Source organism: Sceloporus occidentalis, unplaced genomic scaffold (genome assembly GCF_023333645.1).
Source record: "Sceloporus occidentalis isolate IW3139 unplaced genomic scaffold, rSceOcc1.0.p SCAF_56, whole genome shotgun sequence".
Taxonomy (NCBI): Eukaryota; Metazoa; Chordata; class Lepidosauria; order Squamata; family Phrynosomatidae; genus Sceloporus; species Sceloporus occidentalis.
In genome coordinates, this window is record NW_028317036.1 from 3,640,178 (window position 1) to 3,664,230 (window position 24,053).

The window sequence follows — 24,053 nt, forward strand, 5'->3', positions numbered from 1 at the left end:
GTATAGACAAACACAATGTGCTTAAGCTAGTAACACACAAACAATTATAATCTTTCCTTTGGCAGCAGTAGCCTCAAACAAGCGCTTCCAGTATCTGCGGATCAGACCTGCACAAGGCTCAGGAGCAATTTTAGACCATTTATTCTTACAGAACTGTAAGTTCAGCCATATTCCTACGACGTCTGGTGTTAAATGCTCTCCTGAGGCTAGGCCTGGCCCAAGACACTGTGCTGCCTGGGTCCAAGAACAAAATATTACCCCCCTAAAACCACATCCATTATGTGACACCCACATTAACGCACACATAAACTCATACTAATACACTCATCCAGAGACTCAGACACTAACACACCCACCCACTCACACCAACACAACCAACCACAACAACACTAACATACCCCCCACACATAAGCAGACACACCTAACATACCCACACACAGATACTGAGACACACACTAACACATACCTACCCAAAAACTTACACAATCACAACCAGGAACATTAACACACACTGACACTAATGTAACTGGACACACAGACACTCACACTAACAAACACACGCTAACATATCCAGACATATACGTATAAGCAGACACACACACTAACATACAGAGATAAACACAGACACACACAAACAAACATGCAAAAAAAAACAAAAAACCAAGACACACACTAACATACCCAGATAAAATCACTTGGCTTTGACAATAACCATCTAGATAAAATTGCCATTCTTTTAATATTTTTTTTTAAATGTATTTCATTTTTTGTTAAGACCCATTTGTTGTTTGTGCCAACCCATGTCTATGCAAAAAATAGTATCTCTGGGAGAAACACTATGATATGTGTCCAAGTCATTCCCCTTCCCAGTCACTGATACCACAGTCTAACTTATAGGCTAGCAAGACTGTGGCCTGTTCCATCCCAAATATACTCACGTCATTAAAAATCTACCTGTAAGTGCAAAAGTTAGAAAAAACAACTACACACATACTTTAAATGGTTTATATGCAACGAGAGATAAAACTGGGTAAAAAAACAACAGCTGCCGATATTGTTCTTTACTTCTAAACTATGTTGTTTTTCTGTAGAGTCAGGTGGCAGCTTTCATTAGAAAGTCTCTTACACTGTGTGCTAACATTAAAGATGAAGCACTGGAAAATGACTTACTATAATTTTCATACAGACAACAGTTTCATTCAACTCCGCTGATTCATTTTCCATCAGCGTGTAAGCTAGGTGATGTATTAGGTAATGAAAGAGGATTTTTCCAAAGAAACTTTCAAACCTATTAACTCCTAACGTGGACCTTTCATACAAAAAAGTATAGACATAATCCATTGCAGGTAAGTATGGTACATCATATACACACATATACAACATTATATATTACACTATAAAGTCTCTCTCGGTTCTTGTGGCTGGCACAATGTATAGGTGCAATGTTACCCTCTACAAAGTGACACCTGACAGGTGCATTTTAAATACCTATTAAATTAAATTCAAATACCTATTAAATATATATATATATATAAATATATATGTAATATAAGATAGATACAGTATATCCTGTCAGGATCCCAAAAGCTATATGTGACTTAGTACTGCATACCTTTTTCCATAGCTTTCTCACAGATAAAATAATTATAGTCTTGACAATGGAAGTCATTCCACAAGCCTGAGTATATTAACCCCGCACAGTCTTCCCCAGGTCCCAGCTCATGGTCCCAATCATCAGGCTGTCCAGATTTCCAGTTTCTGTAGATTACAATATGAGTGAAATGTTCAGCTGCAACAGCTAAATGGTTTCACTGTAGTGTCACAAAACATTACGGAATACACATGCATGTACACAGGAATACATTATACAGTATGTAAGGAGTACCTGGACCCATACATTGAAAGATTGTTTCAAAAGTGTCCTCTGATTGTTTCTGTTAAGTCCAAATTGTTACGTGATAGACTGCTTATGTCCTGTTTACCCATTATATCATACTTAAACTTACGTATAGGTTGGTATTGTACCATCCAACCACTTCCATACATTCTCTTCATCAGTGTCAGTCAGGCCAATCCAAAAGTTTCCTTTCTCTTTTGTTTCTTTTTTAATAAATTGCTGTGTAAATGAAAAAACAGTTAAGTATATGTAAATGTTATGATATCTTTCTTATGTTTGACTTAATGAGTGTGACACAAGGAAACACCAGGTATATTTTGTATTCCCTTTCAATGCTTTAAAATCTAAATATAGATTTTCAATTTTATATAGTTTCAATTTACCATGGCACCCAAAAAAATTAACCCTAAATCAGAATTATAGTTTCACAAAGTGTATCAGGGCTACTAAACAATCTGCCATAGTATTATATCAGCAGACTAAATTATGATTGTCGGGTTACAATGTCCCCTTTGAGTTATTTTTCATATGAAAAAGTTCACCTTACGTTCTAAAGAGATCTTTACGCATGTCTTTGTTGAACAAGTCCATGCAAGCCTCTAGCGAGATTTTAGCTGTATCGCCCGCTCATACTCACACTATAGCCTTACAGAGTAACTCAACCAAGTAAAAAGTTTAAGTATGTTATTGAACATACAATGGACTCCAGAATCACTCCAGATGCAGATTAAACATGTATCTGAATGTTATAACAGATTTGCTAGGAAATCCCAAGAAATGCACTTTAAGCTGAACTGTGTGTAATTTATTTATGGTGATATTTTTGAAAAATACATAATTATCAGATAAACATATTTACACGTCACTTCTGTTGACCTCCCATATCAAGGCCACTTGTATGATTAATGGGCATGCTTAGAAGTAACATTATTGGTATGACATACCTGTTCCTCGTTGTTTTCTATGATAAGTAACATTGATGCTTTTTCTTCACACCAAAGCTTGGCATCGTCAAATATATGCTTTCCAGTTGAGAAATAATAACACTTCTCAGTATAGTTTGTCCAATAAGGCGGACAGCCTGGAAGAAGAACAAAAAATGTTTAGAACAAAGCACATTCTTTATACCGTTCAAACTACGTCATTGAACAAGTATGTCAGTTACATACAGAAACCAGAATACTATCCCGTCTCTCCAAAATATATATTACACAGGCTAACATTCCCCATCACCTGTTCTGTCCCATTTTGCTTGCTGTACCAAAGCATTTCATCTGATAGAAACACAAGGGGGACCATGCGCTATAAACAATGTACAACAGGGCAATTTTAATGTACCCTTTTAACATTGCAGATATACCATACTTTATTGCAATTGCATATATTTATATTTATTGCAAATTCATATACAAGCCCGTTATGGTCCTTTATCAAAGAAAATGACTCACAAGAGTGATGGTCAACTTTACTTGTAGTAAGGATCACTAGCACAGCCAATATATTCTGTACATTTATTACAGGTATGCACTCAACGTATGTTTAGATTTCATTGGCTCAGGGCATAACAATCAACAGGGTTTTTAATAGATATTTGAACTCCCACAATCCTTGTTACAAACACTGGTGCACACGCCAGAACAATCTGATTATCATCTGAATCAGTACCATGGTGGGTGTTTATGTGTCTTGATTCTCCCCACACTACCGAAATGCTGCACATATTCCATAATTGACCATTGTGTACCAAATTATTTGTATACTTTCCATATTGTATATTTCAAAGAAGGAGGGATGTTAGTTCAAGAGGTCATAGTCTAAAACTAAAGGGCCAGAGGCTTAGATATAATGTAGCCTCCTAACAACAGGATAGATGTGAAGCCTTCTGAATATATAAGATAAGATCAAGGACCAAATTAAGGGTTTGAGATTTTCCCAACAGAATAAATGGAAAGACTAGCTGAACTGAATGTTTCTTATCACCTAATTGTGATCACTGGTATAAATCAGTTATATTAAAATAACCTTGTATTCTTTAGTCCTGTTATGAGGCCGTGTTTGACACATGAACATAAAAAAACCCACTAGATTAGGCTACATGATACACAAAGACGCAAAAAGGTAAAACAGTATTTCACTTACCAGTAACTGCAGGATCAAGGATTAATTCTGACTTTTGAATACCTTGAAGAGATAACGAAACTTCAGATGCAATTTCTGGGGAAAGTCCTGGGAGACCCCTTGGACCTTGCAACCCTGGCAATCCAGGAGTACCAGGTGGGCCAGGTGGGCCTCTAGGCCCAGGAACTCCAGGTTCACCTATAAGTCCTTTCATCCCTTGTAGTCCTGGTGGTCCACTAGGCCCAGGAGGTCCAGGGTTTCCAGGTGGTCCTGGAGGACCTGCAAATCCTTTTGGTCCTGGTTCACCAGTTCTTCCTGGGGATCCTCTCTGTCCTTTATTGCCTTGTGAACCTCTTGATCCTTTAGAGCCCTTTTCGCCTGGAGGACCAATGGGTCCAGGTGGTCCTTTTTCACCTGATGGGCCAGGTGGACCTGGCTCTCCTTTATCTCCCGTCTGTCCCTTTGGTCCAATTGGTCCAACTGGACCTTGTGATCCTCTTTCTCCTTTTGGTCCTCTAGGACCAGGTGGCCCTGAAATAATTACAAATTAGAAAGAAACCAACCAAAAGAGAAATTAACTTTCACATTTAATTGTTGACATAAACTGACATTAGAGATGAAGCTTGTGTTGGAGCCAAAGTGGAAATGTTTTTATAATAAATGTACTATTTTGAAAACATCCACTTACCGGTGTAATAATGACAGTGTGACCAAAGCAGTCCAAGTTACTTGTGGAAATTCAGCACCTTACTATAGATGTAAAAAGTGAGGTGACTGTTCATTCTTGTTCTTAACTATATAAAAATTACTGGCATACACAGAGTTGTGAAACATAAAAGCAAGTAGATATTTTGCTTTAACAACTTTCTACAAAACCAAACACGGAAAGCTTAGCCTTAAACCTTTACTAAATAACGGCATGCTCAACTGGCATTTGGTGAGAACTGGATTCTTTGAATCACAAGTATCAAAAGGTGTTAGCATGTTGTGACTGCAACAATTTCTAAAACATTGTCACTTGTTTGTCCTGCTTGAAGCATGTGTGGCACAAATTATGTCCGTGACTAAAAAGATGAAAACTCAGACCGTAAAACTTGGCCTAAAATGAGCAGAAATATTTGTTTATTGGTTCACCAACCACCTAGGTTAGTATATATTTATTTTCTATTTTTCATGCCGCAAGAATGATTTTAGGCATTACAACTATTGTTTGCCACATGGTTATATATAACCCCTAGGTGTAATTTATAACGACCAATGTTCATATGTTTTAAATGTTGTCTTCCTACTATAACTACTAATAGTGTGTTCCTGGTGATTTGACCACTCCATTCCTTGTTATGGTGTTAAGACCACTTGAAGGTTGAAACAAATGGCTATTATTATTATATTTTAATTATATAGCGCCAACAATTTACACAGCGCTTCTTACAATACCTATATTCAAGGGGTATGACAAGACTAGAATTGAAAGACTAAGACAAACCGAAACATAAGGTGGAGAGAGCCCTGCTCGCAAGCTTACAATCTTGAGGCCGTTACATTTTATTTTATAAGATTACTTGGCATGTTTTGTCTTTAAAGAATATTAGAAAATTCTGATCAGGATTTACATTGTGGATTCTAATTGAAGTCTGGTTGTCAAAGATAAATATAGAAAATAAAAGTAAAATATACCAAATGCATCTAAAATACAAATTTGGGTCTATTCATTCACATGCTAACACTCGCAAAACAACGCCCAACCTGTCCCAACAAGCGATGATCTGATCGGGTCCCGCGACGTACAACTATCGTCCTCTGTCAATGACACTGCGTGCCTGGAAATGACACTTGTCGCACAGTGGCAGTGAGGGAGGATGATTGCTGATCATCGTAGGAACTAATCGGATAGCTGCTCAGTGAGGGCACTGCAGGCCACAAGGAACATACAGGAGGGAAGTGAATATGTGTGTATATGTATGTGTATATGTATGTTTATGTGTGCATGTGTGCGTATATGTGTGTGGAGTGGGGGGTGGCAGAAAAGTTAGAGGATAAAAAATGAAAAAGGCAGACAAGCAAGATATAAGAAAAAAGATAAGGAAAATAGAAAAAGGTGAGGAAAAGATGAGCAAGTGAGGTGCAAAAAAACCGCAAGAGGCAAAAAGCAAAAAAAAAGGCTTGCTAAAGACAGAAAATCCAGAGATGAGGCCCTTCTAGTATATTGGTTCAGGCTTCAAAGGTTCTTTAACCTGGCCTTGAGTTTACTTCCGCCTGGTGCAGTGTATCCTTAATGGGAGAGTGCTGGATATGACCATACCTGGGAACTTTTGGGCTACCCGGAGCATTCCCTTGCGGGACACGGCCAGGGCTGCCCACTGATGTCAGGCGGGGAGCATGACGTGTCAAGACCCCGCTCTCGTGACCCAGAGGATTCGAGTCTTGACCCAGAGACCCGATGCTTCACCCGGCAATCTCCAGGTCAAACTCGGAGAGTTCCCAGGTATGGATATGACTTCATATCCTGGCTTTCAGAAGGATGAGTAAGGCACAGAGAAGGCGACTGGTGGTGCAGCTCAAGCTTAGGCCTAGGGCAGTGCTAAAGATTAATATGCCACTGATTATAACTGCATGGCAATACTTTTACATGTGAATGGTAAGCCAGCTCATGGGCAAGATACTCGATTTCTGCCTGCCATTCTGGGTTATTTGCAGACTTGAGTTATTCGCATTCCCGTCTGCTCTGGAATCGTTAAATGCAACTCCTCAGGCTGGTTCCTAACAGTGAGTGACTATGAATTTTGTTTCCAACTGCAAAAAACCCGGATTTTTTGTTGTCCGAAATTGAATGGACCAAAAACGAAAACAGAAATTTTCCCGAATCGTTTTTGGTCCATTTGCCCCAGCCTACTAGACAAAGAACGAGCAACATTTTATTTTGTCTGAGGAGACCTTATGCTACTCTTTTTTACTCATTAATAAATGTCAACCAATGTGAAAAGCAATCAATATTTCAATCTCATCACACATCACTAAACAATTCTACATCCCCGGAGAACACTGGTAATACATGGTACAAGCCTTCAGTATGAGTTGTGGCCCAGGGAAACACCAGCACTTTATATGGAAGTCTGACCTATAGTTCCATTTTAAGATAAGGAATGATTGCTTACCTTGTAATATTGTGAAATTTTTGATAAGTTGTCCATGTTTCGAATCCACAATCTTCATTTCTTCCATAACAATCGATAAATTGGCTACTTCATTATCTAATCTTAGCCTCAGTGCATCTTGCTGTACTCTAAGAGAAGCAGTGTCTAAATTCACATTGCTTAGAGAATTATTCAGATTAATTAAGTCATCCGTGTGCTTAGTCAGTGTTTCAGTGCAAGTGGTCCGAACATCATTGAGGTTGCTAGTCAGCGTCCTGAGATTGTGAGCCGTGTAGCTTATGTTGTTAATAATACCCACTATATCCTGTTCAAATTTCTGGAAACGCTCTTCCAAACTGTTAAACTTCATATTTGTTTTCATCTCATACTCTTTATGGTAATCCTGAAGATCCTTAAGGTTTTGCTCGTTACTTTGCGCGGTGATTGTGATATTGTCAATCTGATTACCGAGAGAGTTTAGTTGACTACTCATATCTTCCAAAGCTTCATTGTTGGCCTTGGCTAGAGCGGAGTTATTTAAGGCAGTGCTTTGTAAACTTTGGACCCTGTCCCTTACATAATCTGAGTCCTTTCTTGTTTGGAGGACAGCTTGCTGCAAACTCTGGAAGTCATTCTTGATTTTCTGGATAGCTTGGCTTGTATCATCAACTGACCTCTGTAATGTGCTTATTAATGTCCTCTGCTGGATCTGTGTTAGATTTAGGTTACTTATATTCATCAACATCATATTACTGGACTGCATTTGACTCTGCAGGTTTGTCTGTAAACTGCTGGTATCCTGTTGCAAACTGGAAACGTAACTGTTGTAGGCCTGTAATGTTTGGTTGACTCCATTAATTATTAAGGAATTGTTGTCCAAGGCGGTTTTTATTTGACTTTGTTTAGCATCTAGCAGTTCTCCAGCTTCCTGTAACTTCTCCAAAGTCTCTTTGTTTCTGCTACTTTTTTCAGTAATTTCACGGAGTTGCTGACGAATGGCCAATATATCTGACCTTACACTTGAAAGTTCTGTGTTGGTGGTTTCTGTTTTCTCCCCTGCTTGATCATCTGCATAGAAAGAATGGTTAAGAATAACTTTGTATACAGAGGGGTATCTCCGGCTCCTAGTCTGCATGGCTCACAGGAGAGTTCTATAATGTCTGCACTACAACTAATGATTTCTGCATATAGTTAGCAGCTTGCATTTACACACACACACACATATATATATATATATATATATATATATATACACACATATATACATACGAGGTGGACATTTTTAATCCCCACCATTGTACACACAACAAAAAGGCTTGAGGTGGCCCCAGTGTTCTGTGTTATGCTAGTAACAGGCACACTGTAACAGTATCAGGATTGTAAAAGGCAATTATACTATGTAATTACATGCCTCACAGTAACATATATTTAAAACATAATGCTGTCTAATCATTTATTTGTGAATAGAAAAAGTTCTCTAGATCAGTTGTTACTTTGTACATTATGTGCTTATGGGATGATTAATCCTAGTGAATATGGAGAAAGATAACTGGTGTTTGCTTAACTAGTAACAAAAATTATATAATCGCCATATTTCGTCATATTTATTTCTCAATAACATATGAAAACAGTCATGCACAACATTTTGTGCGATATATTTGATGCTAAGACATATTAGCCCCTTGTGGTTTTTTTTCTTTATCAAAACGTACCTAACTTTTTCAAGTTCAGCTCCACTTCAGAGAGTTTTTTAGAGTAACTGCTGTGTGATACTTGCATGTCGTCTGAAACACCATCCATTTTTTCAACGACTGAAAAGGAAGCAATGAGAATGTTATTACGTGAGTAAATGTTATAATGATATGAACGTACACGTTTACCATATTGCTATTTCAGTAAACACCACCCGGGCATTGTTATATAGACACCACTGCAGCCATCTTTTCAGACACCATTCTTTCATTAACCACATGCTTCTGTAAAAAGTGATATAAAAGTGATATAAGACTATATATATATATATATATATATATATATAGTCTTAGAAACACTTTACAGGACAAAATAAAAATAACCATGGCATAATCTGGTACATTGCAAGAAGGTATGAATTTACAGAAAATGCTGTGAAGCCTTGGAATAAAACTCTTATTTTTTTTTAAAACTCTGCAATAGGTTCTGCTCTATCTTCCTCAAACCAATGGATCTTATTTCCCCAACTGCATCAGGCTGGGGCGATGGTAGGCCCTGCGTCCCTCGGCTCCTACCCTCACCCTGGTATGACGCAGTAGGGGAAATAGGGTTCATGACTGAGCTGTTTCTTGTGGCTTCTCACTCTTTCTATTATGCTTTGGGTAGAGGGAACATAGTAAATAAACAAACATTCTGGGTGTCCTTTTCCGGTCACCCCAGGGATAATATAATAGGGGCTCTTCCAAAACGTTCTACCAAGGTCCATGCCTACTCTGAGTGAGTTAAGAGGCTATAGTCTGCTGTCTACAAACACTGGACATAGGGACCATCACGACATTGTTTTTTTATTCTTATTTTTAATATATATATATTATGCATATGAGGATATTTTTGAACATATAGATACAAAACCATGTTGAACTCAGGTTAGTATTTAGTGCAAAGGTGTAATTTGAGAGAAACCTAGGTTGTCTGTGAGCATTAGACTTTGCCAAGAACTTAACAGTTGACCAACCTAAGAAGACCTTATATTTCCAATTTCCTGCAACATGTCTGTATGTGACGGTAAGAGTAAATCTGGTGTCAACTTAAGCCAACTTGGATACCTTAACCACACAAAGTTTATAATGGCTATAGGTGTAAAGTGGTGTAGTGTGTTTTCAATTTACACCTGTTCTCCAATCTATCTTGTTAAATAGTAGTTCAAATAATTTGAGAATATTTAAGTACATACCCTTGTATCCCAGTATTGAAACCGTGATAGTTAACAAGGCACACAAAATGTAAAGAAGGATGATAGAAAACTTCAGAGCCCAATTGTTCTTGCATTTTGTACATTGTGTACCTTCTTGTATACCTGCAAAAGAAAAAAAGGGTTATACACATAACTGTAATAAAAAATAGTATTGTACAGGCTGTTTGGTCAATCCAATGTTCTTACCATATTACTAGTAAATACATAGATTAAAACTACTACTTACATCTAAAAATAGTCTTTAGCTCACATCAACAACATAGAGGTTTAGTACAGACTACAGATTGTATGAACATACACACAATATGATGGGTGCTTACACCATCACTAATGCATTCTAATAAAAACTTTGCATGGTGCAATTATCGGTAGTTGTAAAGCAACTTTACAGTATGGATTTTCTGTAAGTATGTTACCCTAGTAAAACAACATTTTTAATCCAGGCATTTAAAGGAGATCTGTCCTTTCTCACAATATCCATCTTGCAAATTCTTAAATAAAATCAATCGGTGTTTAGAAATTAATATAAGCAATATGTACTGTATGCGTTAAATATTGCTCTTATGTTTACACCTCGGAAGCCAGTCAACGAGTCAACATATCCTCCTGAGTTACCTTTGTAACCTCTTAGGTTGCTGATTGTTCTGGATTGGCCTAGGTAGCCTTTTTACGGATACTCCCTTACTTTTAAACTAAATGTCTCTGTAATATCAGGGGTTAAAAAAGAAAAAACACAGATATGTGGTTTGTAGGTCTAATAAATGAATATAGATATGGTACAACCATGGTCGTAGGAACCCCTAAAAATCTGGGGGGGGCAGCATCTTTCCCCATCAGATCCCCACTTTCTCCCCAACACTACCACACTATCTACCCCCTCCTTTCTCACACTAGCTACCCTCTCCCTACCCCCCTTCTCACTAGCTACCCTCTCCCTACCCCCCTTCTCACTGTCTACCCCAGGGGTGTCCAAGTTTTTTCAGCAGTGGGCCACTTCATCGGAATTGTATATGTGCGCGGGCCGCACTCATTTTTCACTGTGAGAAAATATGGCCTTTAATAAAATATGCAGATTAAAATAAAGTAAATGACACAAACCTAGAATGTTTTGTGACTACAAATTCAGGACTCAGGATAATTAAAAATGAAATAGTTCTATTTATTCTAGGGATGCACCAAAATGAAAATTCTGGACCAAAACATTCACGGTTCACTTAGCCAAAACCGAAAATGACCCCCCACCTTTAAAAATAATAATAAAAACTCACATTTTTACTAAAAGTAGGTAACACACCACAATTGGACAAAAAAAAATAGCAATATGACTTGGCATGATAGAAGTGTGATTGTTAACAGCAATCACACTCCTATCATACCAAGGCAGCCAGTACATGCTGGTACAGGGTGGCTGTAAGTGATGTGCAGACCCCATATTGCTGGCAGCATCAATACACAAGGGGGGCAGCTAGCTAGGTTTCAGCATGTACTGGCTGACTTGGCATGATAGGAGTGTGATTGCTAACAGCAATCACAGTCACATCATGCCTAGATTCCAGCACTTACACATCCATGCTATCACACACACACACACTCATTCATATACTCATTCATTCACAGATTCATTCCCTCAATCACGCATACGGATTCAAACACCCTCCCCACCCCCTTACCTGCACTGCAGCTCCTCGATGCCGCTCACAGACTTCAGAAGGCGCAGCCTCCCTCTGCGTTCTCTGGTACTGCACAGAGGAAGCAGGATGTGATGTGATGTCACGTGAACTCTGCTGGGTTCCGCTTCCTCTGTGCAGTATAGAAGACCCTCCCACAGGTAAGAAGCAGGGCTCAAGGTGCAGACTGCGTAAAACCGTTTGCCCTGGCTGCCGATCTTACGCGGCCGCACCTCGAGGTCTTGCAGGCCGCATTTGCGGCATTTCTATTTTGGGGGGTTCCTATGGCCCTGGGGGGGATTTCTTCATTATCGGTCCCCCCCGATGGGGTTATTGGGGGGGATCTGTCCCCCCGTCCCCCCCGGTTCCTACGCCCATGGGTACAATCTTTCAGATAACACTACACATTACTTCTCAAATATGTAATTGCAAAATTCTGGGTGACACCAGCTTGGTGGAAGCCATACGATTTTTAAAACCAATAAGCCCCAAGTATGATGGGTAGATTTTCATCTTACACGTGTTTTTGCATTAGTAAAATTCTTACTGCTGTACCAAAAAAGGGAAAAAAAACATACATACACAGGCGCCACGCACTATAATCACAAAGATATCTGAAGTCTAAGAGTTTGCATGAGAGTTCTATTTATGGAATAACTACTCTAGAGAAAAGTAAACTTAAAGACTGTTTAGTAAACATGTCTGAAGTAAACAGTCAACACAGCATCTACATCCACATCAGAACAGTGAGAAAAAGTATCTCAATTGACAACCAGAAAAAATGTTATTTTTTAGTAAAGTTACATTTTTTTTTTCTTAAAAAGGATTTTCATATGACTATTATAAGTCTACTGTAGTTGTATAAACAACACGTCAAATCAGTATAAAATAACCTTTTCTGTTTTGTGTCTTTCTTTTCCTGGTTAATCACAATATTTGGACAGTACATTACAAAACAAGCCACTGATACCAGGAAATTATAACGGAGACAAATTTGAGTTCATACACATTTATCGACTGAAATGTACCACAAAATGTACATCTAGCGATGCCAAGGAAAACACATCATTTGGGAAAAGATCATACTAGATCATACTAGAAGTATGTTGCTTAACGTATAATCACTACCCAGAACTCACAGGGTGGGATTTCACAACTCATGACATCATGGGGTAATCACTATATTTTTTGTTTTAATATAATGGTCTTTAGAAAAGTAACACTAATTTATATTGTCTTTGCTTCAATGAAATTGTGTTAAACTCACCATATTAAATATTAACAATTATAATTTTTCCAATATGGGCATTAGTAAAGATGATTTTCATTTAGCAAAGGGGATCACTATGGATGTTGATGTCTCTTTTTAATACATGACCCATATAGTTTAATTGTATTTATTTTGACCCTATAAACAGATTATACATATTGTGTACTGGGAAAAATCCAAGATGACAATAGAAACAATATGGGTTAAAATATCAAAAAGGTATTTTGTGAAAGTGTCAATTTATGAAGCATTTTTGTGTTTGCATCATGTGCACCAAAAAGGAGATCGGTAAATGAGAAGATGGCTAGTAGTCCCATTTATATATACTGTTATACTGCTTGCACAATTTTAGACATTGCACCTATGCTATGCTTACAACCTCTTTATACAAGGGGGATATGATTAACGTGGGGGGGTGATCAAAATAGGTGGTGATTTGTTAGGAGCGCCTCTATAGACAGTGTTTTAGGCAGTGAAGCTAATTAGCCAATAGTAATTCTGAAATCATATAGAACATCTTATTTGAACCTTAGGGTTACATCATTGTTTATTGTTTTAATAACAATAAGCAATGGCTGCGGGTGAACACATCTGTAACAACAAACTAGGCTTCAACACAAAAGCACCCCACTGTCCCGTGAATCAGGAGGGAGTCTGGTACCTGCCCGTAAGGACACAAACAAATGCAAGCAAACTTGTGGAGGCATTCTCCTGCTATCGGTTTCTGTGGTTTATGTTATTTTAGGGTAGCTTCCTTACAGAGCTGGGACATGAAATGTTGCTAGATATTTTTCTCTATGCAGCTTAGGTCATGCATTATTTACCATCTGACATCTATCTCATATCTAAAATATACCATCTACCAGCTAGGAGCTACATTCAACCAGTCAGAGGGGGTCTGCTTACTAAAGGGAGAGCGGGCAGGAGAGTTGTGCTGTTAAGGACCAACACTGGCAGGTTTCTCCAACAAGAACAGCCAAGCTGGCCCTGTATAATGTGTGAGTTAAATCTCACTGATTAAACTATATACACTATATGACAAAGGTATGCGGACACCTGACCACCGCACCTATATGAGCTTCTTGGACATCCCAATTTTAAAACCTTGGGCATTAATATGGAGTTGTTATCTATGGGAAGGCTTTCCACAACATTCTGTGGGAATTTGTGCCCATTCATCCAATAGAGCATTTGTGAGGTCAGACACTGATGTTGGACGAGAAGGCCCAGCTCACGATCTGCATTCCAGTTCATACCAAAAGTGTTGGATGGGGTTGAGGTCAGGGCTCTGTGTGGGCTGGTCAACCATGTCTTTATGGACCTTGCTTTGTGTACTGGTGCACAGTCATGCTGGAATAGCAAAGGACCTTCCCCTTACTAGTACCACAAAATTGGGAGCATACAATTGTCTAAGATGTCTTTGTATGCTGTAACATTAACATTTAAATACAGAAAGGCAAGCACACCCTAAAAAGCATACACATTCAGATTCTGGGGCGCTGTTGAAATGGCCAACATGTAAACACAACAAAGCAGGAGATCAGCGCACACCCATTAAATAATGTTTAAAAGCATCTCTCTGAGAATAAATATTGGGGAATTGCGTTGTAGCATTAACCCTTCTCTGGAACTAATGGGGCTAGACAAAACCCTGAAAAACTGCCCCAGTACATTATCCCTCCTCCACCAAACCTTACAGTTGGCCTTATTCAATTCTGCTAGATAGCGTTCTCCTGACTTCACCAAACCCAGATTTGTCCATCAGTCTCTCAATGATCCCCACAGCCTGCAAAATGAAGACGGTGAGACAGCGCTAGGACTTTCTGTGAAAACGGGGAATGTTGGAATATTTTTGTATCAGGGGACTCTAAGCTAAACCCACGTCCAAGAGGGAACTCACTGGGAGCGAATTAATGGATTAGACCGGCCATTTGGCCTGAATATGTTCATTCACTAATTATGTGGCATCCGTAACATTACAAAGTGTTTCTCAATGAAACTCTGCTTATTGTTCACTAAAACTGGGACAACAAATAATTTCTGTTAAAATAACAACAGCAAAGAAAAGATATTTAAAAAAACAATTTCTTGTTTATGGTTATACATGTTATAATATATTTATAACAATTTCACTAGTGCTACATAAATATCACCAAAGAAGCATACTATAAAACTCTGTTCCAAATTTTAATTAAGATGATTAGTCACGACTGAATAACGCTCCACAAGGAGAATCCGGTGAGAAAAATCTGAATCGTCCGTTGTATGTTGTGTCACAAATGAGAAATAATGTTTTGAAGAGAGATCTTCATGTCCGGTCCCACTGCGGTTGGAATCATTACAGCTATAGAGCTTCGTAGTGATTATTAAGGAATGACAATGCAGGTTAGGGCCAGGAGCTATCCACAGTGATTAGAGCTGATGGCCTTTGTCTCCGGTATAATGCTGGCTGACAGTGTGAGAATCAGGAATAAGACATTACATTCCAGGGCTTTAGAGCCACATTTTCAATGTGAAGAAAATGGTATATAAATGAACTCATTGGAAGAGGCTTTTAACTTCTATGCACACAATGGGCAATCTGTATTAAGAAATACTAGGATTAAATTATATCCAAACAGGGAAAAGAAAAACGTTGGTGCGCTAAGCTAGTCTCAGGCTCAAATAATACAAATGTATAATATGAGGCCTACCAAACATTGTGAGCATGCTGCAAATTCAGTGTGTTGGCTGTACAATGTATACAAAAACAAAAACTGCGCTTCTCACCCTAATAAAGTTGGCAACAAATATATAAACATAATATAAATGAGAGGTTTTGGTTATATGAATTGGCCAAAGCATAATTAAGCTCACCCGCCACGTCAAGGCACACTCTCAATAGGGTGAGATCCTACTCTAACCTCCTACATAGTGGGCACACAAAGCAGTTTATACTGCTACCAAAACCAGATTAATGTGTTGGGGGAGGTGCAATTAAACCTCCATGGTAGCAGTGATCACATATTTTTACTGCCTTAGATCAAGCTGAGGGCAGCACCTGCTGATAATACATCAAGCCCTCTGTTTGTCCATACTACAGTAAAGTACCAATATTTGTGAAAATACCTTTTATTATCGGGCCAATGCTTCGATATTAGGTTGAGCTTTCCAGACCATCAAACTCCCTTTATCAAGTTCAAAAATCTTAAACCAAATAATTCTGACGGGTATAGGTCATAATAATCTGAGGCAGCTCTAATTCATTAGAGTAAGAAGTATGCAGGGGGTAAGAGGTAATTGGCGTTGCTAAAGAATCACATTTAACACAGACTAACATGGCTATTCTCAGCAATTTAACCTACAAAGTTGTTAACTGAATTATTTATAAATGTCTAAAAAAGCAAAATGCAGGTCTATGCAAAAGTATAGAATAGGGTGATTTTCCTAACCTAATATTTTGCGGGAGTTAAGAGTGTCCAGAATACACTGCATATCCAATATAGAATCTGAGCCCTAAATAGTTGGCCCCGTCTTACCTTCTGTCTACATCTATTCAACTTTTTCTGTTGAATGCTGCAGAATGATAATGCAGACACACATCTGATCATATTTCTATGAACGCTCCAGAGAAGAATCCATTCATTAAGTTGATGCTCTTTGATTTGGCTTGGTAGATAGGAAATCAATTTTACATCTCAGATTTCCATGAAATGTCTCTAGATAAGTCTCTAGATAAGTCTTTATCTAACGTCATTATGACCAGGTCTGCACTGGCCATCCAGTAAACAGGGCAAATTCCAGGTGGGCTGCTGCCCAATGGCGCCTTCTTTGCTTGCTTCATGCACAGCAGGTCTTGTCCTTTAATGTGTGGTTGCCGGCTGGATATACGTGACCGCATGCTGAAACAGTTTAAGGGAGTAGCATATGCTCACATATATTGCAGCCACACTTACTGGTTGGGAACTGTTCTTTAAAGGTCAGGAGCAATTTTAAACCCCATACCAGCCTTGATCATGACTACACTAGCCATCTAACATGAAGTTAGCTGTGACTCTTGGGGTCTAAGCTACTGAATGGTGACATAGGGAAGAGATGTTAAATGTAAATGGCATATACATGAAGTTGGTATATTATCATTATTATTATTATCATCATTGTTGTTGTTTTAGCCAAAGCAAATTCCAGGGGCTTATAATACAATGAGCCAAACAGAGTATACTGGCGCCAGCTGTAAAACATGTTATGTGCATTCAGTGCTAGAGGGAAAAATATTATTAAAAACCAAAGGAAGGAAATTAATCTTAAACCAAAAATATGTTACATAGTCTACAAGCACGTAGGAAAAACAAAAATGAATGCTAGATCTAAATTTTTTAGAGGGGATGTTTTAAACAAGAAAAGCGGACAAAAAGTATTACTTCGTAAGATTAATCTGCTTGCATTTTTCCATATTTTACTGTTTTCAAAATGGGTCATCCAAGAAACCATGTTTTAGAGCATGAAGCCAGAACAGTTGTTTTTTTTTTCTTGTTGAAAGTGGTTAAATAACTGGACAAATGTTTTTGTGCGGTCGAAAGTCTTTTAAACATTTAAAACATTATGGTGGAACATGAGTATTGTTATAACAAATGTTTTTGTATTTTTCCGAAGAGGAAAGGACAGAAGTGGAGGTCCTTTTGTTGCAAGCTTTTTGATTGATTTGGGAAGTTTTCTTTGCAAATATCGCATCCATTAAATTTCAGAAACATATACAGGCAATAGTGTCCGGTATCAGAGAATAAAACAAATCTTTATGGCCCACTTCTGTGCATATCAGGGATGCCCAGAGGACACCCTACTATGTAGGCACTTCTCATCTGTGTGTCATTGAGACCATGTGGACTATCCAGAGCTCTGCCTCTTCTGGGGAGTGGCTTTATGTAGGGGTGTGGCTAACTGTATTGTGTGGGGTGGGGCTATCCTCAGACAGCCTTCAGTGGGAGCTAGGGAACTGGAAAGGGAATAGGGAAAAATGGGTGGGGTATAGAAAGAATGTAGTGGGGAGTGGAGATGGCCACACACCACACGCACTTATCTGCCTAGAGAAAGAAGAAACTGATCTGGAGACCCAGGGAAGAAGGTCTTCACCCTGAGAATCCATGTAAAACCTGGACAGTTCCCTTGTATGACTATGCGATAAAAAAAAATAAACTCTGATGTTTCCTCTCATAAACAGAAGCATTATGTTACTTTAACCACATGGTCGTTGCCATGGAAATAAAATTGGGAACGTTACTTAATGTTGTGAAGATACTTAAATTAGAAAATTAGAAAGCTGTAAAAATTAGTCATTTGCTTTTAATCCCATAATACAATAGAGAAAAAACACCTGATTTTTTGAAAATGTAAATATCATTCAATATATAAATATGTTCAACATTTTCCTTTGTACTGTTTATCACCCATTTTTAATTATTTTTTCTACTTAGCATTTTCTTGACTTAGAACTACTTAGAATTACACATTTTATTAGATATGTACTTTTCCTTTTGTATTATTATGTACTATAAAATAATCTAAAATGGAAAATTTATGCTAAAAAACATTGACATGTCCTGAATGTGTATATTTGCATAAGAAATACTTTTGTCTAAAAAAAAATAATCCATGATTTTCTTCCAAAATGTGTGGGCAGCTAAGTACGTAGAAAACATTTGTTTTTACCGCAAACCTTGAACTTGATACAGAACATATTTTAAAAGACAAGTAAAATAAGCAGTACTCCATTTGTGCCACTGAAACACATGTATGATTAAGGTCTCCCACGTAGACATTAGAGGTTTCACTTTCTGTGGGTGATACGTTTTCAGCAGACATGAACCAAAGAAGGAGCTAACAGCTTTACCTGGCAGTTTATAGTATCTGAACAAAAGTCAAAGAGTGGTGAAGTTAGCTCACTTTTCATTTTTTACATGGACATTAATAATCCGACATTTTTGGTGCTTACGGAGAGCTAATTGTGGCTTCCAATGTAATTGTTTTCAGGAACAAAAACAAATGAGCAAATTGTTAGGAACCTTCATTTTCTCTTTAACTAGATGATTGTTTAGCAAAGAAGATTATACAGGGATATAATTGGTTATAAGGACAGGATTAGTTATAGAGTGTGGATCCAGTGAGAAAACAGAATGTCATTTTGGAGTCAAGAAGAAACTTTTTTTGCGGCACAATTGAAAATCACTTTAATGTGATTTTGTTTACCTTCTTTTGGATCAATAGCATAGTTGAATTTGATGGACTTCCAAACATGAACTGCCTTTTTAAGGTCATGCCATAGCATCTCAATCACCTTCAAGTCAGGACTTTTGATTACGCTTCAAAACATTCATTTTGTTTCTTTTGAGCCATTCAGAGCTGGATTTGCCTGTGTGCTTCGCATCATTGTCCTGCTGCATAACCCAACTTTGCTTGGTCTTTAGCACACAAACTGATGGCCGGACATTCTCCTTTAGGATTTTCTGGTAGAGAGCAGGTTTAAATATGGCAAATCACCCTGGTCCTGAAGCAGCAAAGCAGTCCCAGACCATCACACTACCACCACCATGTTTGACTGTTAGTAGGAACTTATTGTGGAATGTTGTGTTAGGCTTACACCAGATGTAATGGGATCCATGTCTGAAATGTCCCACTTTTGACCCATCAGTCCACAGAATATTATTCCAAAAGTCTTGGGGTTATTAAGATATTTTTTTGGCAAATATGAGAGGAGCCTTTGTGACCTTTTTGGTCAGCAGTGGTTTTCACCTTGAAACTTTCCCATTGATGCCATTTTTGCACAGTGTCTTTCTTATTGTGGATCTTAACTAGGGCAATTGAGGCCTGTGGTTCTTTATATGTTAGTCTGTGTTCTTTTGTGACCTCCTGGGTGAGGTTGATACACTCTTGGAGGAATTGGCCGGTCACTGGTGGGAAGGTTCACCACTGTTCCAAGTTTTCTCCATTTGTAGATAATGGCTCTAACCATAGTTTGCTAGAGTCCCATAGCCTTAGAAATGGCTTTGTAACCCTTTCCAGGCTGTAAGATCTCAATGACTTGATGTTTCTTGTCTGTTCTTTCATTTCTTTATATCGCAGCATTCTTTTGATCGCAGCACACCTTGGAACTCTACGGGTTTGACCTGGAGTCTCCAGGTGAGGCCCTGCTGCTCCAGGTCAGTTTTTCTATTCTGCAGACAGGAGAGCATGCACTCTTTCCTGCCTCCCCCATTAAATGCTATTTGCCCCTCCACAGAGCCACTCCTCCAAAACAGGGAGCGCTCCAGGAAACCGTCCTGTGATGCTCCCAAGTATGGTTATTGGCACTGAGCTAAAGACACATCTGTCAGCAGTTAGGCCTCATCTTAATCACAAAACTGAATGTCTTTTTTTGCAAAGGTTCTGGCAGCAAGGATTAAAGCATATGGTATTTTGGCCACGAGAAGGTGCTAAGGATCACCTACAGTAAGCTACCTATTAGGGGACTGCATTTAGTCCTGGAGTATGAAGTAAAAAAAATTCACAATTTCATACAGCTATAAAAATGAATATACCAATTTGGTTACAGCAGTCATTCTGGCACAATTACATTCAGAAACTAATGTTTATTATAAATAAATGCCATATAAAACCAGCCTGCTAAAACAATATGCTTGACAGAGACCTAGAAGACATGCAAACAGACAAAACAAAAAGGAAATAAGAACATGTTGCCAAAACTCTTTCTACATTCTTTGTTTGCTATACATCTGTTAGTCTTTGAAGTCATCCAGATCCAGACAAGTCCTCTGTGAGGTTGGTTTAGGTCACCAGAGGTCTGATATAGATGTATGATTCCCTCTGTAGTGTGGGGTGAATCCAAACCACTGCCTGTTACATCTCTAAATACAAACTACACAAGCCCAAATTAATAAAAGAGCAATTATTGGTCACAGTTAAATATGTGCTGGAAATTCATATTACTGAACATACCCTACCAATACCCCATCACATTTTCCAAGTATGGTCCTTAGATGGACCTGGGAGTTATAGACTACATAAAATCTCTCAGCTATTCATTGTGTATCTGAATTCCTCATTCACTTGGGATTTCTAGGACTTGTCTACCAAGATGGAAGACAAGAAGATCAAATAGTGTTTGTCTTTCCTGGCTAATGCTAGAAAAAAGGAAAGGAAGATATATTTAAGTTGTGCCAAAATAAACAGGTTTATGCACTTATTCTTCAGTACTCTGCAACATTTTATTGGACAGCAAAATCTAGAGAGAGTATCTTTGGAAATAAAGAGCATCTGTGAAGCTGAATTAAACTAATTTATTTTTGGGGATAGGGTTGCTTTTCTACAAAAAAGGTACTATACGCACATTGTGAGCACATGTAGCATCCAAAACCAAAAAGACACGCAACACGGTACAGAGAAAGGTTCAGCTTGTAATTTCATGAATCTGACTTGTTTTTAAGATTTTGGAGCTCTTACAGAAATACACAAAAAAAAGTCACACTAAAGGTATTAATTATATATCTTAAACACAATGCTTTTGAAAATTATTTTTGTAATTTCTTTCTAATGGTCAGTTGTGCTAGGATAGATAGATAGATAGACATCACAGACCTCCACTAGATGTGGCAGTTTAGGGGTGCAGCCTATAATCGGGTGCAGCCAATATTCAGAACAATATGAGATTATATATATATATATATATATATATATATATATATATAATATATATATGCCTTCTCACCCCTATGGGTAGTAGGTCTCTTCCTCAACCTCAGGTCCTCTACCAGACAAGTCTAGGTCCTCTGGACAGAGTGTTCTGATGTTGTTTCTGGAATCTGTTGGAGCCACTCTCCCAGCTTAGGAGTCAAAGCCCCAAGTGCTCCTATGACCACTGCTGACACTTGGCACCGCTACATCTATCACCACTGCTGTCTTTTGGTCCTTGTCTACCCCCACAATGTCAGGTTGATTGGTCATACCTGCTTGTCCGTCTGGATCTGGAAGTCCTCACAGTATAGCTGTGCTATTCTCCATCACCTTCTGTGGAATCTCCCATTGGGACTTGGGAGGGTTTAGTCCATACTCTGTGCAGATGTTCCTGTGCACAATGCCAGTTCATGGTACGCTGTTCTTGGGAGCATCTTACACCCCACCACTATGTGTTGGATTGTCTACATAGCCTGCACCTTGGGCTCTTCCTGGTGCGGTAGATGCCTGCCTCTGTGAATCTGGAGCTTAGTGCCTGCTCTTGTGCTGTCATTATCAGTGCCTCAGTGCTGTCTCTGAGTACTGCCCTGTCCAGGCACTGGTACGATTTCCCAATGTCAGCCACCTCCACTATTTGTCGATGGTACATCCCATGCAGTGTCTTGGGTTGCCATGGTACTTCCTCCACTTGATCTTCCTGGTGCTGGTTCAGGCATTCTCTCAGCAGCTCATCTTTGAGTGCCACCTTACTGATATACTCCCAGATGCTCTTGGTTTTATCCAGGACAGTGGCTTTGACACTTACCAGACCCGGTCCTCCTTTTTTTCCGGCTTGTGTACAGGGTGTTGGACTTGGGGTGGAAACCTCCGTACATTGTGTGTAGCTTCCATCGGCAGCCTTCGTGTCCTCCATTGGCCAGCTCACTATGTCGATAGGGAATGTGTTGATGGCGCGGATCTTGTTCCTCTCATTGAGCTGGCTCTTCAGGATCTACCTTATCCTTTGGTGGCTGCCTTCCTTGCCTCCTCATCGTGGATACCATTTGTAGCTGGTCGGTATGTTTGCTATGTGGCCTGCTGGTAGTTCCACCATCCGTCGTGAGTGAGTACCTTCCCTCCCCTCTCTCTTTACTACATTAAGTACCTTCCCTATATATATATATATATATATATACATATACATACAGTGTTGAGCGAAAGTTTTAAGCAGGTGTGAAAAATGCTGTAAAGTAAGAATACTATAAAAAAAAGACACGTTGATTTTTTAGCATTACGTTTATTTTTTATCATTTAACAAAATGCAAAGTGAATAAACAGAAGAAAAATCTGAATCAAATCAATATTTGGTGTGACCACCAAAAACCTAAGTATTACAATAAAACAACGCCAAAGACTACTCTACAACTCACAGTCCTTATCAGACTAAGAGAGTTAAAGTTTACAAACAACACTACAACTGCAGGTTGCCTACACCCAATTTAAACTGAGCCTGTTATCATAACTGAAAAAGTTGGAGGAAGTTGGTGAGCCATTATTATGCACACTGCTATGAAATTCCTGGCTTTTGCGCTCAGGAAGCATTATGTTGACATTGGCTTCCCTGTAGGTTTAAAATCTTGTTTAAATGTAGCAGACTATGAATACACTTTGAGGTTGCTCTGTGTTATTTTCCGAAATGTCTTCTCTCTGATTATTTGCAGATGCTGTCTCTGCAAGAAGAATGAACATAATATGCCGCTAATTCTAAAAGACACATCTGTCTATGTATAGCTTTATGTTGGGCCCACAATAGTTTAATTATTGCTTTTATATATTGTATGATAACTATTGAGTCAATCACGCCCTTGCTGATTTAAACCATCAAATTCTTTTAGGGCATTTTAGCACAGTCATAAATGCCAAATACCGTTTAAACTTAGGGCTAGCATAGTTTAACTACCACCTTTAAAACTGTTCTAATGCATAAAACCTTTATGTTAAGTATAAAAAGTCATTCAGAGGTATAGTGATCCTATAATAACTACTGTGTATATCACTATTTTTTGTTATGGTGACAAGACCAATCCTAATATTGTGCATCAGAGCTCACTTTTTTTTTTCTACAGCCCCATGGTAATGCCAATACCTCTAAGGGATCTCGACCATAGAGACCCCAGATGTTGGGTGATCATGACATATGGTATCATGATGAGCAGATTCTGCCAAAAGGGTAGGAAAAGAAAGATGTGCCTCTGTAGCCCACCACTTACACAGAATACAAAGCATCCATCCCTCCTTGACGATTGCCCCTCAGCCTCTAACAGCATCTGTCTGCCTG

At 38.6% G+C, this 24,053-nt stretch overlaps 1 protein-coding gene across 1 annotated transcript; it reads right to left on the minus strand.

Moving 5' to 3' along the window:
- Positions 1-21: 21 nt before the first annotated feature.
- Positions 22-22,649, minus strand: LOC149287837 (collectin-12-like). Its single transcript, XM_089492432.1, has 10 exons — positions 22,216-22,649; positions 19,256-19,368; positions 10,076-10,198; positions 8,862-8,960; positions 7,171-8,217; positions 4,037-4,546; positions 2,842-2,978; positions 2,007-2,116; positions 1,613-1,758; positions 22-107 (listed from the first exon to the last, which is right to left on the minus strand). The coding sequence occupies exons 1-10, from the start codon at positions 22,647-22,649 to the stop codon at positions 22-24; spliced, it is 2,805 nt and encodes a 934-aa protein (XP_089348558.1).
- Positions 22,650-24,053: the final 1,404 nt, after the last annotated feature.